The sequence below is a fragment of the Danio aesculapii genome, chromosome 7, assembly GCF_903798145.1.
Source record: "Danio aesculapii chromosome 7, fDanAes4.1, whole genome shotgun sequence".
NCBI classification, from domain to species: domain Eukaryota; kingdom Metazoa; phylum Chordata; class Actinopteri; order Cypriniformes; family Danionidae; genus Danio; species Danio aesculapii.
This window is the reverse complement of record NC_079441.1, coordinates 19,576,024-19,592,402: the sequence shown is the minus strand read 5'-3', so window position 1 is coordinate 19,592,402 and position 16,379 is coordinate 19,576,024. Positions and strand designations below refer to the sequence as shown.

At 35.6% G+C, this 16,379-nt stretch overlaps 1 protein-coding gene across 1 annotated transcript in view; it reads right to left on the bottom strand.

The window, feature by feature from the left end:
- dnah2 (dynein, axonemal, heavy chain 2) overlaps positions 1 to 16,379 on the bottom strand; it is a 275,588-nt gene that overhangs the window by 209,176 nt on the left and 50,033 nt on the right. The window contains exons 10-15 of the mRNA XM_056461233.1: positions 15,903 to 16,105; positions 13,542 to 13,671; positions 11,106 to 11,288; positions 7,921 to 8,135; positions 5,950 to 6,096; positions 3,285 to 3,441 (exon numbers count right to left, since the gene is read on the bottom strand). Of these exons, the coding sequence (XP_056317208.1) occupies positions 3,285 to 3,441; positions 5,950 to 6,096; positions 7,921 to 8,135; positions 11,106 to 11,288; positions 13,542 to 13,671; positions 15,903 to 16,105 (1,035 nt within the window). The remainder of the gene's footprint in view (positions 1 to 3,284; positions 3,442 to 5,949; positions 6,097 to 7,920; positions 8,136 to 11,105; positions 11,289 to 13,541; positions 13,672 to 15,902; positions 16,106 to 16,379) is intronic.

Here is a 16,379-nt window from a genome sequence, read left to right as displayed (position 1 = left end):
CAGACTAAATTATATGGAGAGGAAACGCACAAGGAGTCACATTTGCATACAATGAAAGAATTATTTCCATTAGATAAACAGCAAGTCTTAACAGCAAGTGAGCAATTAAATGTCATTAAACTTCATGAAGTGTTATGCATGCATATCAATCAAATGTAGCACAACAAAAAGAGAGAGAGAGAAAGCGCTGATCAGAACAATGTTCTACTTAAATCAATATTTTTCTAACTTGTGATTTTTAAAACATTTATGATATTTCACTTTTCATATTTTTGCCTATAACATCTTTGCAACTAATATAGCCTACTCAAACTGTAACCAAGAACAAGAACACATGGCAAGATTTTGCAATTAATTTAGGAAAAAAACAGATACTAAAAACATAGTAGCAGCACTAAACAAGACTATTTACACTAATGCTGAAACGCCAAGCTATCAAGAAAATCCAGCAGTTCTGGAATGTTTCCAAAATAGCTTGTTTTGTCTAGTCTTAAATGTATATATATATATATTATAATATAATATTATAATTAATTCATTCATTCTCATTCGGCTTAGTTCCTTTTTCCCCTTTTTTCAACTTTTTTGTGATTTTCAATACATTTATAATAAATTACTTGTCATATTTTTGCCTTTTAACACCTTTGCAACTAAAATAGCCTACTCAAACTACAATCAATACCTTCAAGAATAATAACACTTTTTTTGCAATTAATTTAAGAAAAAAATAGATAATGAAAAACAGTTAAAGCTCTAAACTTGACTATTTACACTAATCCTAAAATACCAAGCTATCAAGAAAATCCAGCAGTTCTGGAATGTTTCCAAAAAAGCTTGCTTTGTCTATTTTAAATATATAATTAGATATATATTTTTAAATATATTAATTAATTCATTTTCCTTCGGCTTAGTCTCTATTTCAGAGGTCGCCCCATAAAAAGAATTCAAACAAGATAAAACATATTAAAATATTAAATGAATGAATTAATCGAAATCGATAAAAATCCTGCGTTCCACACAATTTCTTCATGTTGTCCAAACACAAACCAAGCTTATTTTTACAAACTTGAGTGGATTGAATATAAAATAATTAAGTTTCTTCTCATTTATGGCTCCTAAACTCTGGAATAGCCTTCTTGATAATGTCTGAGGCTCAGACACACTCTCGCAGTTCAAAACTAGATTAAAGACCTATATTTTTATAATAAAAAAAAAAAAATAAATAAATATATATATATATATATATATATATATATATATATATATATATATATATATATATATATATATATATATATATATATATATATATATATATATATATATATATATATTCTACCTGGGGCGTCACGGTGGCGCAGTGGGTAGCACAATTGCCCCACAGATTGTTGCTGGTTCGAGCCCCGGCTGGGTCAGTTGCCATTTTTGCTTTTGTGTGAAGTTTGCATGTTCTACCTGTGTTCGCGTGGGTTTCCACCGGGTGAACTGAATAAGCTAAATATGCCTAGAATAGCAAAGTCGAGTAAAGGAGGTCGAGCCTTCTCATTTAAGGCTTCTAAACTCTGGAATATCCTTCCTGATAATGTCCAAGGCTCAGACACACTCTCGCAGTTCAAAACGAGATTAAAAACCTATCTTTTTAGTAATTCATGCACTTAATGAATCACATAACAGCATGATGCATGAATGTGCTCTACGCACCTCGTTTATACACTATGAATAGCAGCTACACTAATTATTCTCTTTATTCTCTATTTCCACCATGGCATACTCATCCCGAGGCCCCCAGAGATTACGCAGTGCCACTGATGATCCCAAGGTTTCCACAATCCCAGACCAGGCCATATCCTGAGCAGCTGTTGTGGTGTTCATGGAGGAGTAGAGAGTATGTGTCTGATTCCAGTGAGACTCCAGGGAAAGACGAGTCCTTGCTGATGTCCATCTTTCTCCAGCCTAGACTGCAGCTTTGCACAAGACATTTGGCCATAGGAGAAATGGTCGTGGCCGACTGAGCCCGGGTTCTCTCAAGGTTTTTATCCTACATTGTCGCCACTGGCTTGCATAGTTGGGGACTTGTAGAGCCGCGCATTGATTGATTGCTCTTCAGTGTTTGGACTCTCAGCAGTGAATATTAAACCAAACTGAAGTGAACTGAACTGAACTAAACTGAACTGAACCTAAACTCTGAAAACTGAACTACACTGTTTCAATTTACTATGATCTTCTATGTGAAGCTGCTTTGACACAATCTACATTGTAAAAGCGCTATAGAAATAAAGATGAATTGAATTTATTTAAATTGACCGTAATGTATGAGCGTGAATGCAAGAGTGTATGGGTGTTTCTCAGTGTTGGGTTGCGGCTGGAAGGGCATTCGCTACATAAAAGCATGTGCTGGATAAGTTGGTGGTTCATTCCGCTGTGACGACCTCTAATTAATAAAGGGATTAAGCCGAAAAGAAAATGAATGAATGAATGAAAACAATTTCTCTTTACCAATGAACAAGTGTTTCCCAGTGTTGGGATGCGGCTAGAAGGGCATTCGCTTCGTAAAAACATGTGCTGGACAAGTTGGTGGTTCATTCCGCTGTGGCAACCCCTAATTAATAAAGGGACTAAGCCGAAAAGAAAATGAATGAATTAATGAATGAATGAAAACAATTTCTCTTTACTAATTAACAAGTGTTTCCCAGAGATGGGTTGCGGCTACAAGGGCATCCGCTGCGTAAAACACATGCAAGATAAGTTGGCGGTTCATTGCGCTGTGGTGACCCCAGATTAATAAAGGGACTAAGCCGAAAAGAAAATGAATGAATGAATGAATGGATGAATAATGAACAATTGGAAAAGCCATGGGGATACAAATTATTTTGTAGACAGGTGAGCGCTGATATAGTACTAAAAATACAAGTTAAACCATAAAGCTAAAATATTTTTTGCTGTAAAATTAGACAAATATGAACTGAAAACCTGAAATAAGTCAAAGTTGAGTATTGTAAATGAGTTTTATTTTTTGGGTGAACTATCCCTTTAAAATTAAACCTACATTTTAAAAACTACAAATATCAGTGCTTGGAGTCTACTACTGTACCTTCTTCAAGGTTGAAAACCACTGTTCTATAATTCCCTGTCATTTCTAGACTCCAAATGGAGTTTAGGCAATTTCTTCACCACCTACGGTTTTATACTCATAATATAGTCAGGGAAAAGTCCAGAAAGTTTCAGTCTGCCTTAGGAAACAAGGCACTTTTTAGGAAAACATTTTTTTTCACTCTTTCACTGACCTTGTTGGCGTGAAGTCTACAGTCATTAATAAAGGCGCTGGGTGTTCCTTTTGTAGACCAATGCAGTTTCGACAAGCCTGGTTGGATTTTCTTATCCAAGAAGCGAATTCGCTCAGAAAACAGGCCCAGCTCATCTGCATTTAGATCCTTGATGATTCTGATTGAGAGTGAACACAAAGATGCAAGCGTAAGTTTGTCTTTCTTTGAAGTTTTACCGCCATTGATGACTTTCTTTTTAAGCATTCTTCAAAAACAAGCAAAGCCATTTTAAAAGCACAACAGAACAAGAGGGTGGTAAAAATGGATTAACAAGTCTTAGTGGATGTGCTTTGCCATTTGGGGCAAGTGGCCTGTTTAGCTTGTGCTTGGTTTAAGTGTTTGTTTCCAGCTGGCATGCGTAGAATGCATTAAATGTGGTAACAATACTGACAGAGATGACTCACTCTGTCCCTCTGAGAGTTACAATGAGTCCTCCAGTCTAAAGTATGTGTGTGTGTGCACGCGCGTGTGTGTGTGTGCTAAGAGGCTTACGTGAGTGAGGAGGAGGTTATTATTCACTACAGAATGAGGGACATAAGTGTGAATTGTTTTGTTCAGTGTGTGTGTGTGCGTTTAATTCAAGTGCTTTTCTCCAGATTGGATGTGCTAAAGTCTTGAATGGAGATGCGTATATCGATGCAGATGGAATGTAAATACTCCGTTTGCACTGAAGTGCAAGTGTGTGTGGGTTGAAGAGGTGAGGAATAATATGAGTGTGTTTTAAAGAGGTGACGTTAACTGACAAGAAGATTAGAAGTATGTATGTGTTGCCGAACGTGCACTTTTCTTTCTATACTGTATGAAAAGCAAATTACAGACAATTTCATGACAAATACGTGACATTTAGCTTATTAGGTCAGATCCAAATGTATAAAACGTTAATAAATAGGCAAAATATTGTATTTTTACATACAGTTAAAATGTAATAGTTAGGATGGGACACTTTTCAAAACAATCTGTCTGATACCGCCAGAACAAGCTGGTCTCGGACGACTGAAAACTAACTCTAGAGCAGTTCGGTTGAGGTGAGAATTCAATCTGACCTAACGGATGAATGAACCAAGCGGTGTGATAATTCATAACAGGGTATGTTACATAAAAAGCAGCCGTGTATGATTCTGTGAGAGAGCATATTAGTTATTTCCGCTGAATCCAAGAAGCACCTCTTCATTTTAAATAAATGTTGTGTAATTGCACTTCTCTATACTGTACACTCTATACTGTATACTGCAAGAATGATGTCCTGACAAAGCCAAGATTCTCACTGTATCAACTGCATTAAACAAAGTATACATTGTACATTATTTAAAATATAGATAAAAATATAATTTATCAGTTAAAACATTAAAGGAATAGTTCACCCAAAAACTGAAAATTATGTCATCATTTACTCACCCTTTACTTGTTCCTAACTGGTTTGACTTTGTTTCTTTCGTTGAACACAAAGGAAGATATTTTGATGAAAGCTGGAAACTTCTTTCCACTGTCTGCCATAGTATTTGTTTTTTCTAATATGGAGGTCAATGGTTACAGGTTTTCAGTTATCTTTGAAATATCTTCTTTAGTGTTCAACATAAGAAATAAACCAGGTTTGAAACCACTTGAGCAAATTTAAAATTTTGGGGAAACTATCCCTTTAAAAGTGCCTACTGTATATGTGTGTCATGACAGCAACAGATAAAGCCACAATAATAGATGCACTGAGCATCGTGTCAATGCCACCGCCTACCTGAGTATTGTTGCTGACCATGTGATGGCTACTTCCAGCATCATGCTCAACTGGTACTAATGGGCCTAAAGTGTGCCAAGAAAATATCCCCCACACCATTACACCACCACCACCACCACCAGCCTGAACCGTTGATACAAGGCAGGATGGGTCCATGCTTTCATGCTGTTGGTACTAAATTCTGACACTACCATCCGAATGTCGCAGCAGAAATTGAGACTCATCAGAACAGGCTACATTTTTTCAATCTTCTATTGTCCAATTTTGGTGAGCCTGTACGAATTGCAGCCTCAGTTTCCTGTTCTTAGCTGACAGGAGTAGCACCCGGTGTGGTCCTCTGCTGCTGTAGGCCATCTGCCTCAAGGTTGGACGTGTTGTGCTTTCAGAGATACTCTTCTGCATACCTCGGTTGTAACGAGTGGTTATTTGAGTTACTGTTGCCTTTCCATCAGCTGGAACCAGTCTGGCCATTCTCCTTTGACCTCTGGCATCAACAAGGCATTTGTGCCCACAGAACTGCCACTCACTTGATATCTTCTCTTTTTCGGACCATTCCCTGTTAAGCCTAGAGATGTTTGTGCATGAAAATCCCAATAGATCAGCAGTTTCTAATATTCTCATACCAGTCCGTCTGGCACCAACAACCATGCCACATTCAAAGTCACTTAAATCCCCTTTCTTCCCCATTCTGATGCTCGGTTTAAACTGCAGCAGATTGTCTTGACCGTGTCTACATGCCTAAATGCATTGAGTTGCTGCCATGTCATTGGCTGATTAGAAATTTGCGTTAACGAGCAGTTGGACAACTGAAAAAGAACAACTGTAATAAATTGTAACAAAAAACAAGGAAAAACAATCCACAGGTCTGAAAAGTCAGATTCTGTGAGGCATACCAACCTGTTGTAGTCTCTAACAACTAGAAGGACGTTCTCTCTTAGGTTATGGAGTTCCTCTCTGCGCTGATACACCTCTGTGACGAAGTGAGGGATCTCGAACTGCAGCCGGTCCCAGTAATGAATCTCATTAAACAGCTTCAGTAGGTTCCTTAACACAAATACAGTTGTACATTCAGATTCTGTATGGTGGTGGGTAACATAAAAAAAAACATGTTCTGTAATAAGCATGTGTTATGAATACAAGGCTTGAAAGATTTAGAATCTGCTTAGCCACAATAAAAGAGTTTTGAGTATTTTAAAGGGTTTAAATGGGTTGCTTAAGGACAATAATGTACAGCGATCAGAACATTTTAAAGCTCACTTCTAAAAGAATATTCAATGTAGTGTAGGATTGAATCCATTGGAGTCTACTGGGTTTTAATATTATTTTTCTCAGTTCAGAAAAAAAGTGGAATATAATTGTACAGTGGGATTTATATTAGGGTGTGCAACATTTATCATCTTTGATAATATCCTAATTATTGTTGTAACAGTGTGCCAGCTGACATTGAGTATGTGATGTGACTTACTTTCCTATATATATATATATATATATATATATATATATATATATATATATATATATATATATATATATATATATATATATATATATACAGTTGAAGTCAGAATCCTTAGCCCCCCTGAATTCTTAGCCCCCTGTTTATTTTTTTCCCAATTCCCCAATATATTTGCAATTTTTTGGAAAGTAAGTCATATACTCAATGTCAGCATGCACACAGTTAAAACAATAATTAAGATATTATCAAATGTGATAAATTTTGCACACCCCTAATAGGAATCCCACTGCACAAATCTATAATTTAAGTTGAAATCAAAAATATCCTTCTTAATTTTCCATAAAATGACACTTTTCAAACATTTCAGCATGTGAGCATGACTGCAGATGTGATAATCATTTAAAAAACTGTAATTAAGCTAATATAGAATGAGTTAAATTTAATAGGAAAGTTGTCTTCTTTTTTTCTGTTTGACCAATGAAAATAGTCCTTAAAAATACAATAGGTTTTCTGTGTATCAGAGCAACACTGCAGTGCTTTGTTTTTACCAAAATATCAGGACCAATAGACATTCAGCAAAAATATCTTTTACTATAATTATAAACAGAGCTTGGCATGAACTGTTTTACTCACCAGCCACCATGGCCAGGGGATTTCCAAAGGTATTTGCCAATTACCATTTTTACTGGCCACAATTTTGTTGTCAGGAAATTGCATATTGTATGATTATAGTTTAAACTATTTCCACACTTTTAATGACCTCATGAAATGTATGTGTCGTATTTCATACCAAATACTTACATAGCTTTGCTTTTATCCTTATACTCTTTGCCTTTATTAGGATAGAACAGTATATTAGACAGGAAGCATAGTTGAAAGAGAGGATGGATGAGATCAGGAAAGGACCATAAGCCAGGCCTCAAACTCAGAAGGCCCAGAGTGCAATGGTGCTATATGTTGACACACTGACTACGAGGCTATCTGAGCTGACCAAATCCTTATATTTTATCAATAATTCTAGTTAAGATTTAAAGATTTCCATTACAGAGGAAACAGGAGCAATATAATTGGCATTTAGATGTTTTCACAAAACAATTACAGTCTAATGCTGTCAAAATGTAGCACAAATGCATTTTTTGCTTTTCTTTCACATTTTCTTTCACTTGCCCTTTCAAAATAACAACATAGTGGCTAATGTGTTAAATCCACCACTAAAATACACCCACACTTGGCAGGTCAGCGGATTTTGGGTCAAGCTCTGATAATAATACAAAATAATTGTTTTGTGATGAAAAGCCAAACACATCCGTGGTCAGTAACAAAGGCATATCTATTTATCCTGACAAGCACAGTGATCATGGAGGTACTAGAGGGTCTGTGTACTGTTTATGTGTGCTTGTGTAATCACATACTTGTTAAAGTTGATGTCCAACAGGCCTGTTTTCCCCTTACAGCGGATCATGAGCGGCTGGTCGAGGCTGCTGTGACACTCTTTGCTCAGACTCTGACTCCAGTCTGTGAATATCCTCCTCACCTTCTCATCCAAAGTCTGACAAAGTTTAACGTAAATCATGTGCATTTCGTCTGCACTCCTGACGTGAGGCAGGAAATGAGCGCGCCGGAGAACCTAGACAACACATGGCCAAAAAAAGACACACATGTATACAAACAGATGGGAAGAGAGAACGCAGAGCCCTCTGTGAACGCACATCTCATCACTTACAAACAAACAGTGACTCGAGATCGACTCTCGCACAGAAGATTGGGCACAATCAAAACAACCATCAGCACAAAACTAAGATAAACAAACGGAGGGTAAACATTAAAGCAAATGAGGGTTTAACATCGCTCATGTCAATAAACATGTAAACATATACTATGACGCCCCAATCAGACCAACGTTAAGCTCTGATTTTTTCGTTTTTGTGTCTCTGTGGGTCTTTTTTTGGATAAATTGTGGGAAAATGCAACATAATCATATCTGTGTCCAATTAAAGCGTACGCCTGCTCTTAATTGCCTTCTAAAAGAAAGCAGAAAATGAATTTTAGCACAATGGAAAGGCAATATGCTCCGTAAGCAAACTGAAGAAAGACAGAAAAAGAGAGAGGAAAAGTGAAAGGAGAGTACAAGTACAAAGAGGAAAGGTGAGTAAAATGGAAAGTGGCAAAAAGAGGGAGAGAGTGAGCACTGTATGTGGAGACACAGCTGGCTTTAATAGCATTAGGGCCTCTGCTGGGGCCCCTCGCTGGCCTTTGACACAAGACACTGAGCTTAATACGCAGAAGAGCTCATCAATAGAGTTAAGCTGTTCTGTGACACCTCGCAAAATGCACTCTGATCTGGAATCTGATTCAGTGCTCCTTAAAAACCATTAGAATTCAACTACACAGGGTTAAAAGATAATTGTATGGGCATTGCATGGCATGATTATTGAACTTCCCATCTTTAATGGAGATTCTCAGGAACCTATAATGCTTTCATATGTGTTTTCCCATGGGAACATTTGATGTGGACCTGATATGGGGTCAAGTGATGTAGAGTCGAGTGTATTTTACAACTTGATTAGAGATGGGAATATTTTTTGAATCTCAATGATTATGGTTTGCAGTTTTATTTATAACTATTGTGGTATTCCTGAGAAAGCGTAAACTAATTACTATTAAGCACTGTATGTTATATAATATAGCTTCTTTCACTGATCCAATGAAAATGTTTGGTTTATTTTAAATCAAATATCATGACAATAAAAGATTGGGAGTCATTTTAACTAGTTCATTAAGAAAATAAAAATCTCTACAACTTGAAATACAGTAGTTAATTACTAACACTAAAATCAAAATCAAAGTTACACCTCAATACAAATAAATATACAATGATAACATGTAAATGAAAAAAAGCTATTCAAAGTTTATATAAATACTACAGTAAAATGGAATATAATAAATACTTATTTTTTTTTACAGGGACCAATCGTTTTTGCTTTTTATGACATTCAATTCAGGATCTAATTCAATAACTCACCTAAAACATTATATCTTAGGCCACTGGACTGTAGATTAGTCATTGCAAGAAACACTGTGATAGTATTGTACTCAGGGAGGGCCAGTATTTATGATACAAGTGTTTCAAATACATATTTTAAAAACAAAATTGTATTTTGTAATTTGTGTTTGATACGGTTTAAGAAAATGGGTTAATATTTTGTATCAATATATTATAATGTATATTTAAAATACTGTAAAATACTTTGTAAAAAGTCTACTAAAATCTTAAAAATGTAGCCTCAGATTGGTGCTTTCTCAGTTATTTACCTAAGCTTGAGGTCAGAACAGAAAATTGATTACTAAGGTGATCAACGCTTGTAGTATGGATGGAAATTATGCATCTTTGCTTAAGAAATGAGATGGAATAAAATATCAGTCCTTAGGAACAGGATGTGGAGCCTTCAGCAAGTAATTTGTCAGTCTCAGTGCTGCAGGTGGAAATTCAGATGAACTTTAGAATAATAAAACACCCAAAGATGGTGTACTGGTGTTCACTAAGGGGGTAAACTGAGTCTTTTCCAGTTAAAGGAGAACTAAAAAAATCTTGGGAGAATGCGTAAACTGCACATATAATAGTAGTTTTTTTAGATGAATTGCTAATGTAGATGCCAAGAAAATAGGACAAACAACATAAAAACAAGTCCTACAGTGGCTGATTTCAACTTGCTTAGAAAAAAGCTGCTGTTATCAAACATTGTTTACATCACTAAGCCAGTTTAAGGGTGAAGGGATTGATCGAATATGCCCACTGATAGAAGATTTGTGAAGAAATGCTATATTTCCATGTAAAAGTATTTTGTAGTATTTTCAATATACAAAATACAGAATTTTATTTTCATACTTCTTGCAGCTGCTGTATTCTGTAGTTTATTTTGATACATGTAAAATTGAGGTATTTGATATTTTAATTTAAAATACACATGTATTTTGGCCCATCCCTGATTGTACTTTACAGTTACTAGAATGTCATTAAGCCTTTTCAGAGCTTAAACAGTTCTTAAACCATTCTAAACCTCAGGATAACAGAATCCTGGGATTTCTTGCTTTACATAATTTTCTCATATTACTCATAATTTACACAGGGTTACCGAGAAACCCTCCTTGTCCTTTTCTCCTTATTGCCGCATTTTTCATCACTACTTGACATGTATCCCTTCAAACATTGAAACAACATCCAAATCTATGAATATGAAACACAAAATTGGCTGCCGGCTGCAAAATATCAAGCCATAAGAACACTTCATCACTTCACACTGCACAAATTTGACACAATAATGCAGGATTTACACCACAAAAGTGGTACTATATAGAATGAGAATGCATATGTGCATAAATCAATGAAAAAAAGTGAAAGTATGAAACCTTTTTTTTTAAATCTGGGGTTAAAAGAGGGGTTTAGAAAGATAAAAACCAGAAAATAAGCACAAAAACGCCTTATTATACATACATTGAGTAAAAAACTGTATTATATATATATATATTTTTTTTTTCTGAATAAAAACAGGATATTGATTCCCAATTTGATCTGCTCTTTTCTTTTTAAACACCTCACCTCCATGGATCTTTCTACCCGTGAATGGAGTGCTTTGGTCCAGTGGATCTGTCCTGCATATCGAGGCATCTGAACAGGAATGAGAGATGATGTCCTGCACATCACCAAATTGATTTCAACCAGCTCAGAATTGAACAGATTGTACACATCCACCGTCTTCCTGTCAATGGTCCGCTTGATGGCCTAAGAGAGATATAAAAGAGCAAATGTACAGTGGCAATTTTACTGTAATGCACACTTGACACATTGCTTTATGTGAATGGCACCTGACAGAACCAGAACTGCTATGATTATTACTTTCAAGACCATTACATACTTTATCTTTCTACTATGGTAAATGTTTACTGTTTCCCAATAGCTATGCTTCCATCAAAGTTGTGATTTTAACTTTTGCAGGAAATTTGAGTAGTGCATAAATAATTTGCAAATAAAGCACTGCGTCATCCCTTGGCTTCAAGAGAACAACATTGGCACTTGATAGAAAATTGGCACAAATTATTAATAATGAAAGTTATTTAAGTGTGCAGACGGGGAAAAATCATTAGCATGTTATCTTACCCTAGGATACCTGATTTAGATTATTATTATTTTTAATTTTAAGTTTAGAATATGTTGTGTGACCAATTTAGGATGCAATTTAAACAAATAATTTGATGATGTACTTTAAAGCATTTTATAGTGACTAAGGACATTGTCACAGCTTTCATTCATTCATTCATTCATTCATTCATTCATTCATTCATCAGAATAGATGGACAGCAGCTCTGTGTTCTTATAGTGGCTTTCTTTGCAGCTTTCATTAAACGATCTTTTAATTTGAAACAATAATCATGGCTTTTTTCCTGAATTTGGGTGTTTTGGTGAGTTGTTATTGCAGTTAAATTACAGTTAGGATTTTTACATCATCTGTAAAATTCTCCAGGATAATCCACAATTCATTTTGAGAGGTCTGTTTGTTTTCATGTGGGCAATCTCAGACCTATTTTTTGGTGTGGATCCAAGTGCGACTGCTGTGTTCACATATGCCAAAATGAACCAAGCTATGACAGAAATTTGTGCCAGGTCCCCAAACAACTAATCAAACAATAATTAAGGTTGTTTGAGTTCTTTTGAGATTCTTTTAAGATTCATTTAAGATTTACATTCTTTGTCCAGATATACAACCACATATAAGTTCTATTTTTTTTGGTAACACTTTATTTTGATGGTCCGTTTGTTACATTGCATCTACATGTCAACTAATTCTCATTAGATTATAAGCAGACTGTTAGGTTGGGGTTAGGGTTAGGGTTAGTGTAAGTTGACATGTACTTGCAAAGTTTCTTGTATCATATAAATGTCTGTTGAAGGAGCAGTATCAACAGATTTTAAGCAGACAGTCAACTAATACTCAAATGGACCATCAAAATAAAGTGTTACCTGCCTTTTTTTTAGTTACACAAAATTTATTTCAATTCTGTTACACAGAATTTATTCAGTAGTTTTTTAGTAATGTCCATGTTTTCTTATTGTTTATTTATGCATGATTTCATGCTAATATACGTAGGCATTTTTATTCAGTTTTCGATGCAGTCACCCAAAATAAACATAAAAATACACGGTTGGAAACATTGCATTTCACTTATTATTTTATATTATTTTTTTGGTTTTGTTTTACCAGTGGCATCATTTTAAATTTATTGTTTTTTATAATTTATTCTAAAGCCTTGACAATGATACTTGATACTTGTTCTCTTAATTCTTTTAATTGTTTTTATTTTCTTGTTTATGTAAAGCACTTTGCATTACCATTGTGTCTGAAATGTACTATATACACTACTGGTCAAAAGTATAATAATAATAATATTAGAGTGATTTCTGAAGGATCATGTGAGTAAAGACTGGAGTAATGAAGCTGAAAATTCATTTTTAAAATCACTGAAAAAAATTGTTATATTAAATTATAAACTACTTTTGAACAGTTATTTTATAGTGCGATAACATTTCACAATCTGTACTGTATTTTTAATTAAATAAATGTAGCCTTGGTAAGCAGGATAAGCTTATTTTAAAACATTTAAAAGTGCTACTGACTGAAAACTTTTGACCGGTAGTGTAAATAAACTTGCCTTGCCAGTGCAGCTGAATGACAGAAGAAAAGAAAAACGGAGCAAAAGAAAAAGACTGAATGGGAAAGCAAAAGCCAAGTGAGATAAAGGTGATTAATGAGGTAAACGTATCTTAACGACATTACGAGACAGGTGACAGGGTTTCTATGTGTGCATGAGGTCCTGCTGCTGAACTGGAAGTGACATCAGAAGTTTGCATGGTCCGTTTTTGCCAAAGCCATTTGTATTCACCGAATTTGAAGAAAGCTAGCAGCCTGACAGTGCGCAAGCTTTTAAAGGAGGCGATAAAGTGTGTGTGAATTGAAGGCTAAGCGTGTGTGAGAAAGACCTCTCGTCCAGACAGGTGCTGAAAAACATCGAGCAGCTGCACTCCTTCCTCCACACAGTTCACCATCTCGAAGGTCGAGGTGATCAAATTCTGCATCATCACTTCCAGATCTTTCAATTTAGCACGGAACCTAAAACACACACACACACAGATAACAAAATAAGTATAAAAACAACAAGGAGTTGTACAGTGAGTTCCAAACACAAATCAGTGTCCTCTATTCAAAGGCAGAGTCCAACACACACACACATACTGGACCATAAATGGAGGCTGGTATTGATTTGGGTGCTCTCAATATGCTGAGACACTATGAAACACCTGCCCCAGACACAAGCACAGCTGTTTGTCTTGGCAACAACATCCTAACCCTATGACCCGCCTCGGCCCCAATCCATCATGGCCATCAGACCCACAAATTCGCTCTCTTTCCCAAGGTCCAGCAGTGCCTGAGGCGGGGGTACGGGATGGATAATGGCCTCTAGAGTTTGATGTGCAGTCCAGCATTTGTCTCACACACACACACACACACACATGCACGCACACACACACACACACACACACACGGTCATGATGGTATTCAGATAAGCAGCCAAACTGCCTGCTGTCACAAACTGTTGTGAATGACAATAGGGCTCATATGCAGAAGTCAAAGTGATCCTGTCCCCGCTACACATGCATTTAGGCAGAATATTCATGAAAAGTATCTATATGATCCGAATATGCGGATTGTTACATGCATATTTATGAAGATATGCTAATACGAGATGTATGGAAATCCCCAACAGGCCAGCAGGCCAATAAGCAGAAGGGAATGACAAACATTCATAAATATACATGAGTGCCAGACGGACTGACTGCCTCATAGATAGCGTGGCGGAAGGACCGACACATAATCTAACGGATTTAGCGTGTCACTAAACAACAAAACTAGATCATTCCCATTATAGTCAATGGAGCCATCGACACTGCAAGAGTCAGACGAGGCGCATTCTTTTTTCCTGATGAAAATGCAAAGCAGTTCAAGCTGTTTTATTTTTCTAGTAAATATTAAGTTTCATTTTAGATACATTTCTGATATAATTGGCCTAACATTCAAAACTCTGGGGTCAGTAATAAACATTTAAAGAGGACTTTTACATTGTTTAAAAATAATACATTTAAAACATAATAAAAGAAAAAAGAAAAGAAAAGAAAAATAAAAATAAAAGAAAAAAGAAAAAATAAAGTAAAATAAAAGGCGAGACGGTGGCTCAGTGGTTAGCAGTATTGCCTAGCAGCAAGAAGGTCACTGGTTTCGACTGGGTCAGTTGGCGTTTCTGTGAGTTTGCATGTTCTCCCCGTGTTCATGTGGGTCTCCTCTGGGTGCTCTGGTTTCCCCCAGTTAAAAGACATGCACTATTGAATAAACTAAATTAGTCGTAGTGTATGTGTGTGCATGTGAGTGTGTATGGGTGTTTTCCAGTACTGGGATGCAGCTGGAAGGGCATCCGCTGTGTAAAACATATGCTGGATTAGTTAGCGGTTTATTCCGCTGTGGCTACCCTTGATGAATAAAGGGACTAAGCTGTAGGAAAATGAATGAATGAAACTAAAATAAAATAAGTGAATGAAATACTATAAAAATGCATTTTAGCTATTAAAACATTCTGAAATAAAAATATTACTTTAAATAAAAATATTTTTATGGACAAAAATATACATTTTCAGTATTTATAATAATAAGAAATGTTTCTTGAGCATCAGATCAGAAAGTTAGGCTGATTTATGGAATATTATGTGACTTTGAAGCCTGGAGTAATGATGCTAAAAAAAACAATTATTGCTTTACTGAATTCATGTATCTAAATATAATTATTAAAGTATTATTGAAAAATATTTCTGTAAATTATTTTATTTTTTATCAAATAAATGTAGCCTTGGTGAGCATAAGTTCTTTCAAAAACACCTTATAACTCCAAACTTTTAAATAGTAAATATATTTAAAACTGCTTAAATATATTTTATTTATATTTTAAAGCAGTAGCGTATTACATTATTTTGCTATTCTAAAGCTGCTCATGTATAATTTATTTTTATACCAATGGATGATGTGTTGAAAGTGCAGGATTTTATTATTAATGTAAAGTATTTTCAATTTTTGCTTAATGAAGTCTGACATTAAATTCACAGTTCATTGGTCCGTGGTTAGTAAATATTCAGAGGTAATACGCAGCTTCCAGCAGATGCGACTTTGGTCACTCTGAGTGTAGACATAATGTTAGCCATATGGGGCGACTGTAGCTCTTAAAACAATCAAAGCCAGCAATTTCACACAACCTCTCTTTCTCTCTGTGCCCTGATCAATTTACAAACAGACCGCACCTGCTGTAATCCTCATGCCAAGAGGGATTTCGGACATCCAGGATGTCCTGAACAGACCGCAGGACCTGCAGGCTTTTGTCAAAGGTTGCCTCGATGTACAGGAGTTTCTGAGTGACCTCCGACCCCAGACGTCCCGCGAAACACGGCAGAGGCACTCGCTCACCATCCTCCCAGCGAGCAAACTGCTGCTGACACTCACATATCTGAAAAACATATTTAAATGAATAATAATTACCCAGTTCATTTTCATATTTGCTGAAAAAAAGAAAGAAAAAAAGAAAAACCTATTAAAAAATTATATTAAATCACAAAATAATAATATTTTAAAAACTACAGGAAAAAAACTACTACAACCCCTGGCAAAAAGTATGGAATCATCACTCTTGAAAGATGTTCATTCAAATGTTTAATTGTGTAGAAAACAAACAAACAAATACATGCCACAAAACTATTTCCATACTTTGTTGCACCACCTCT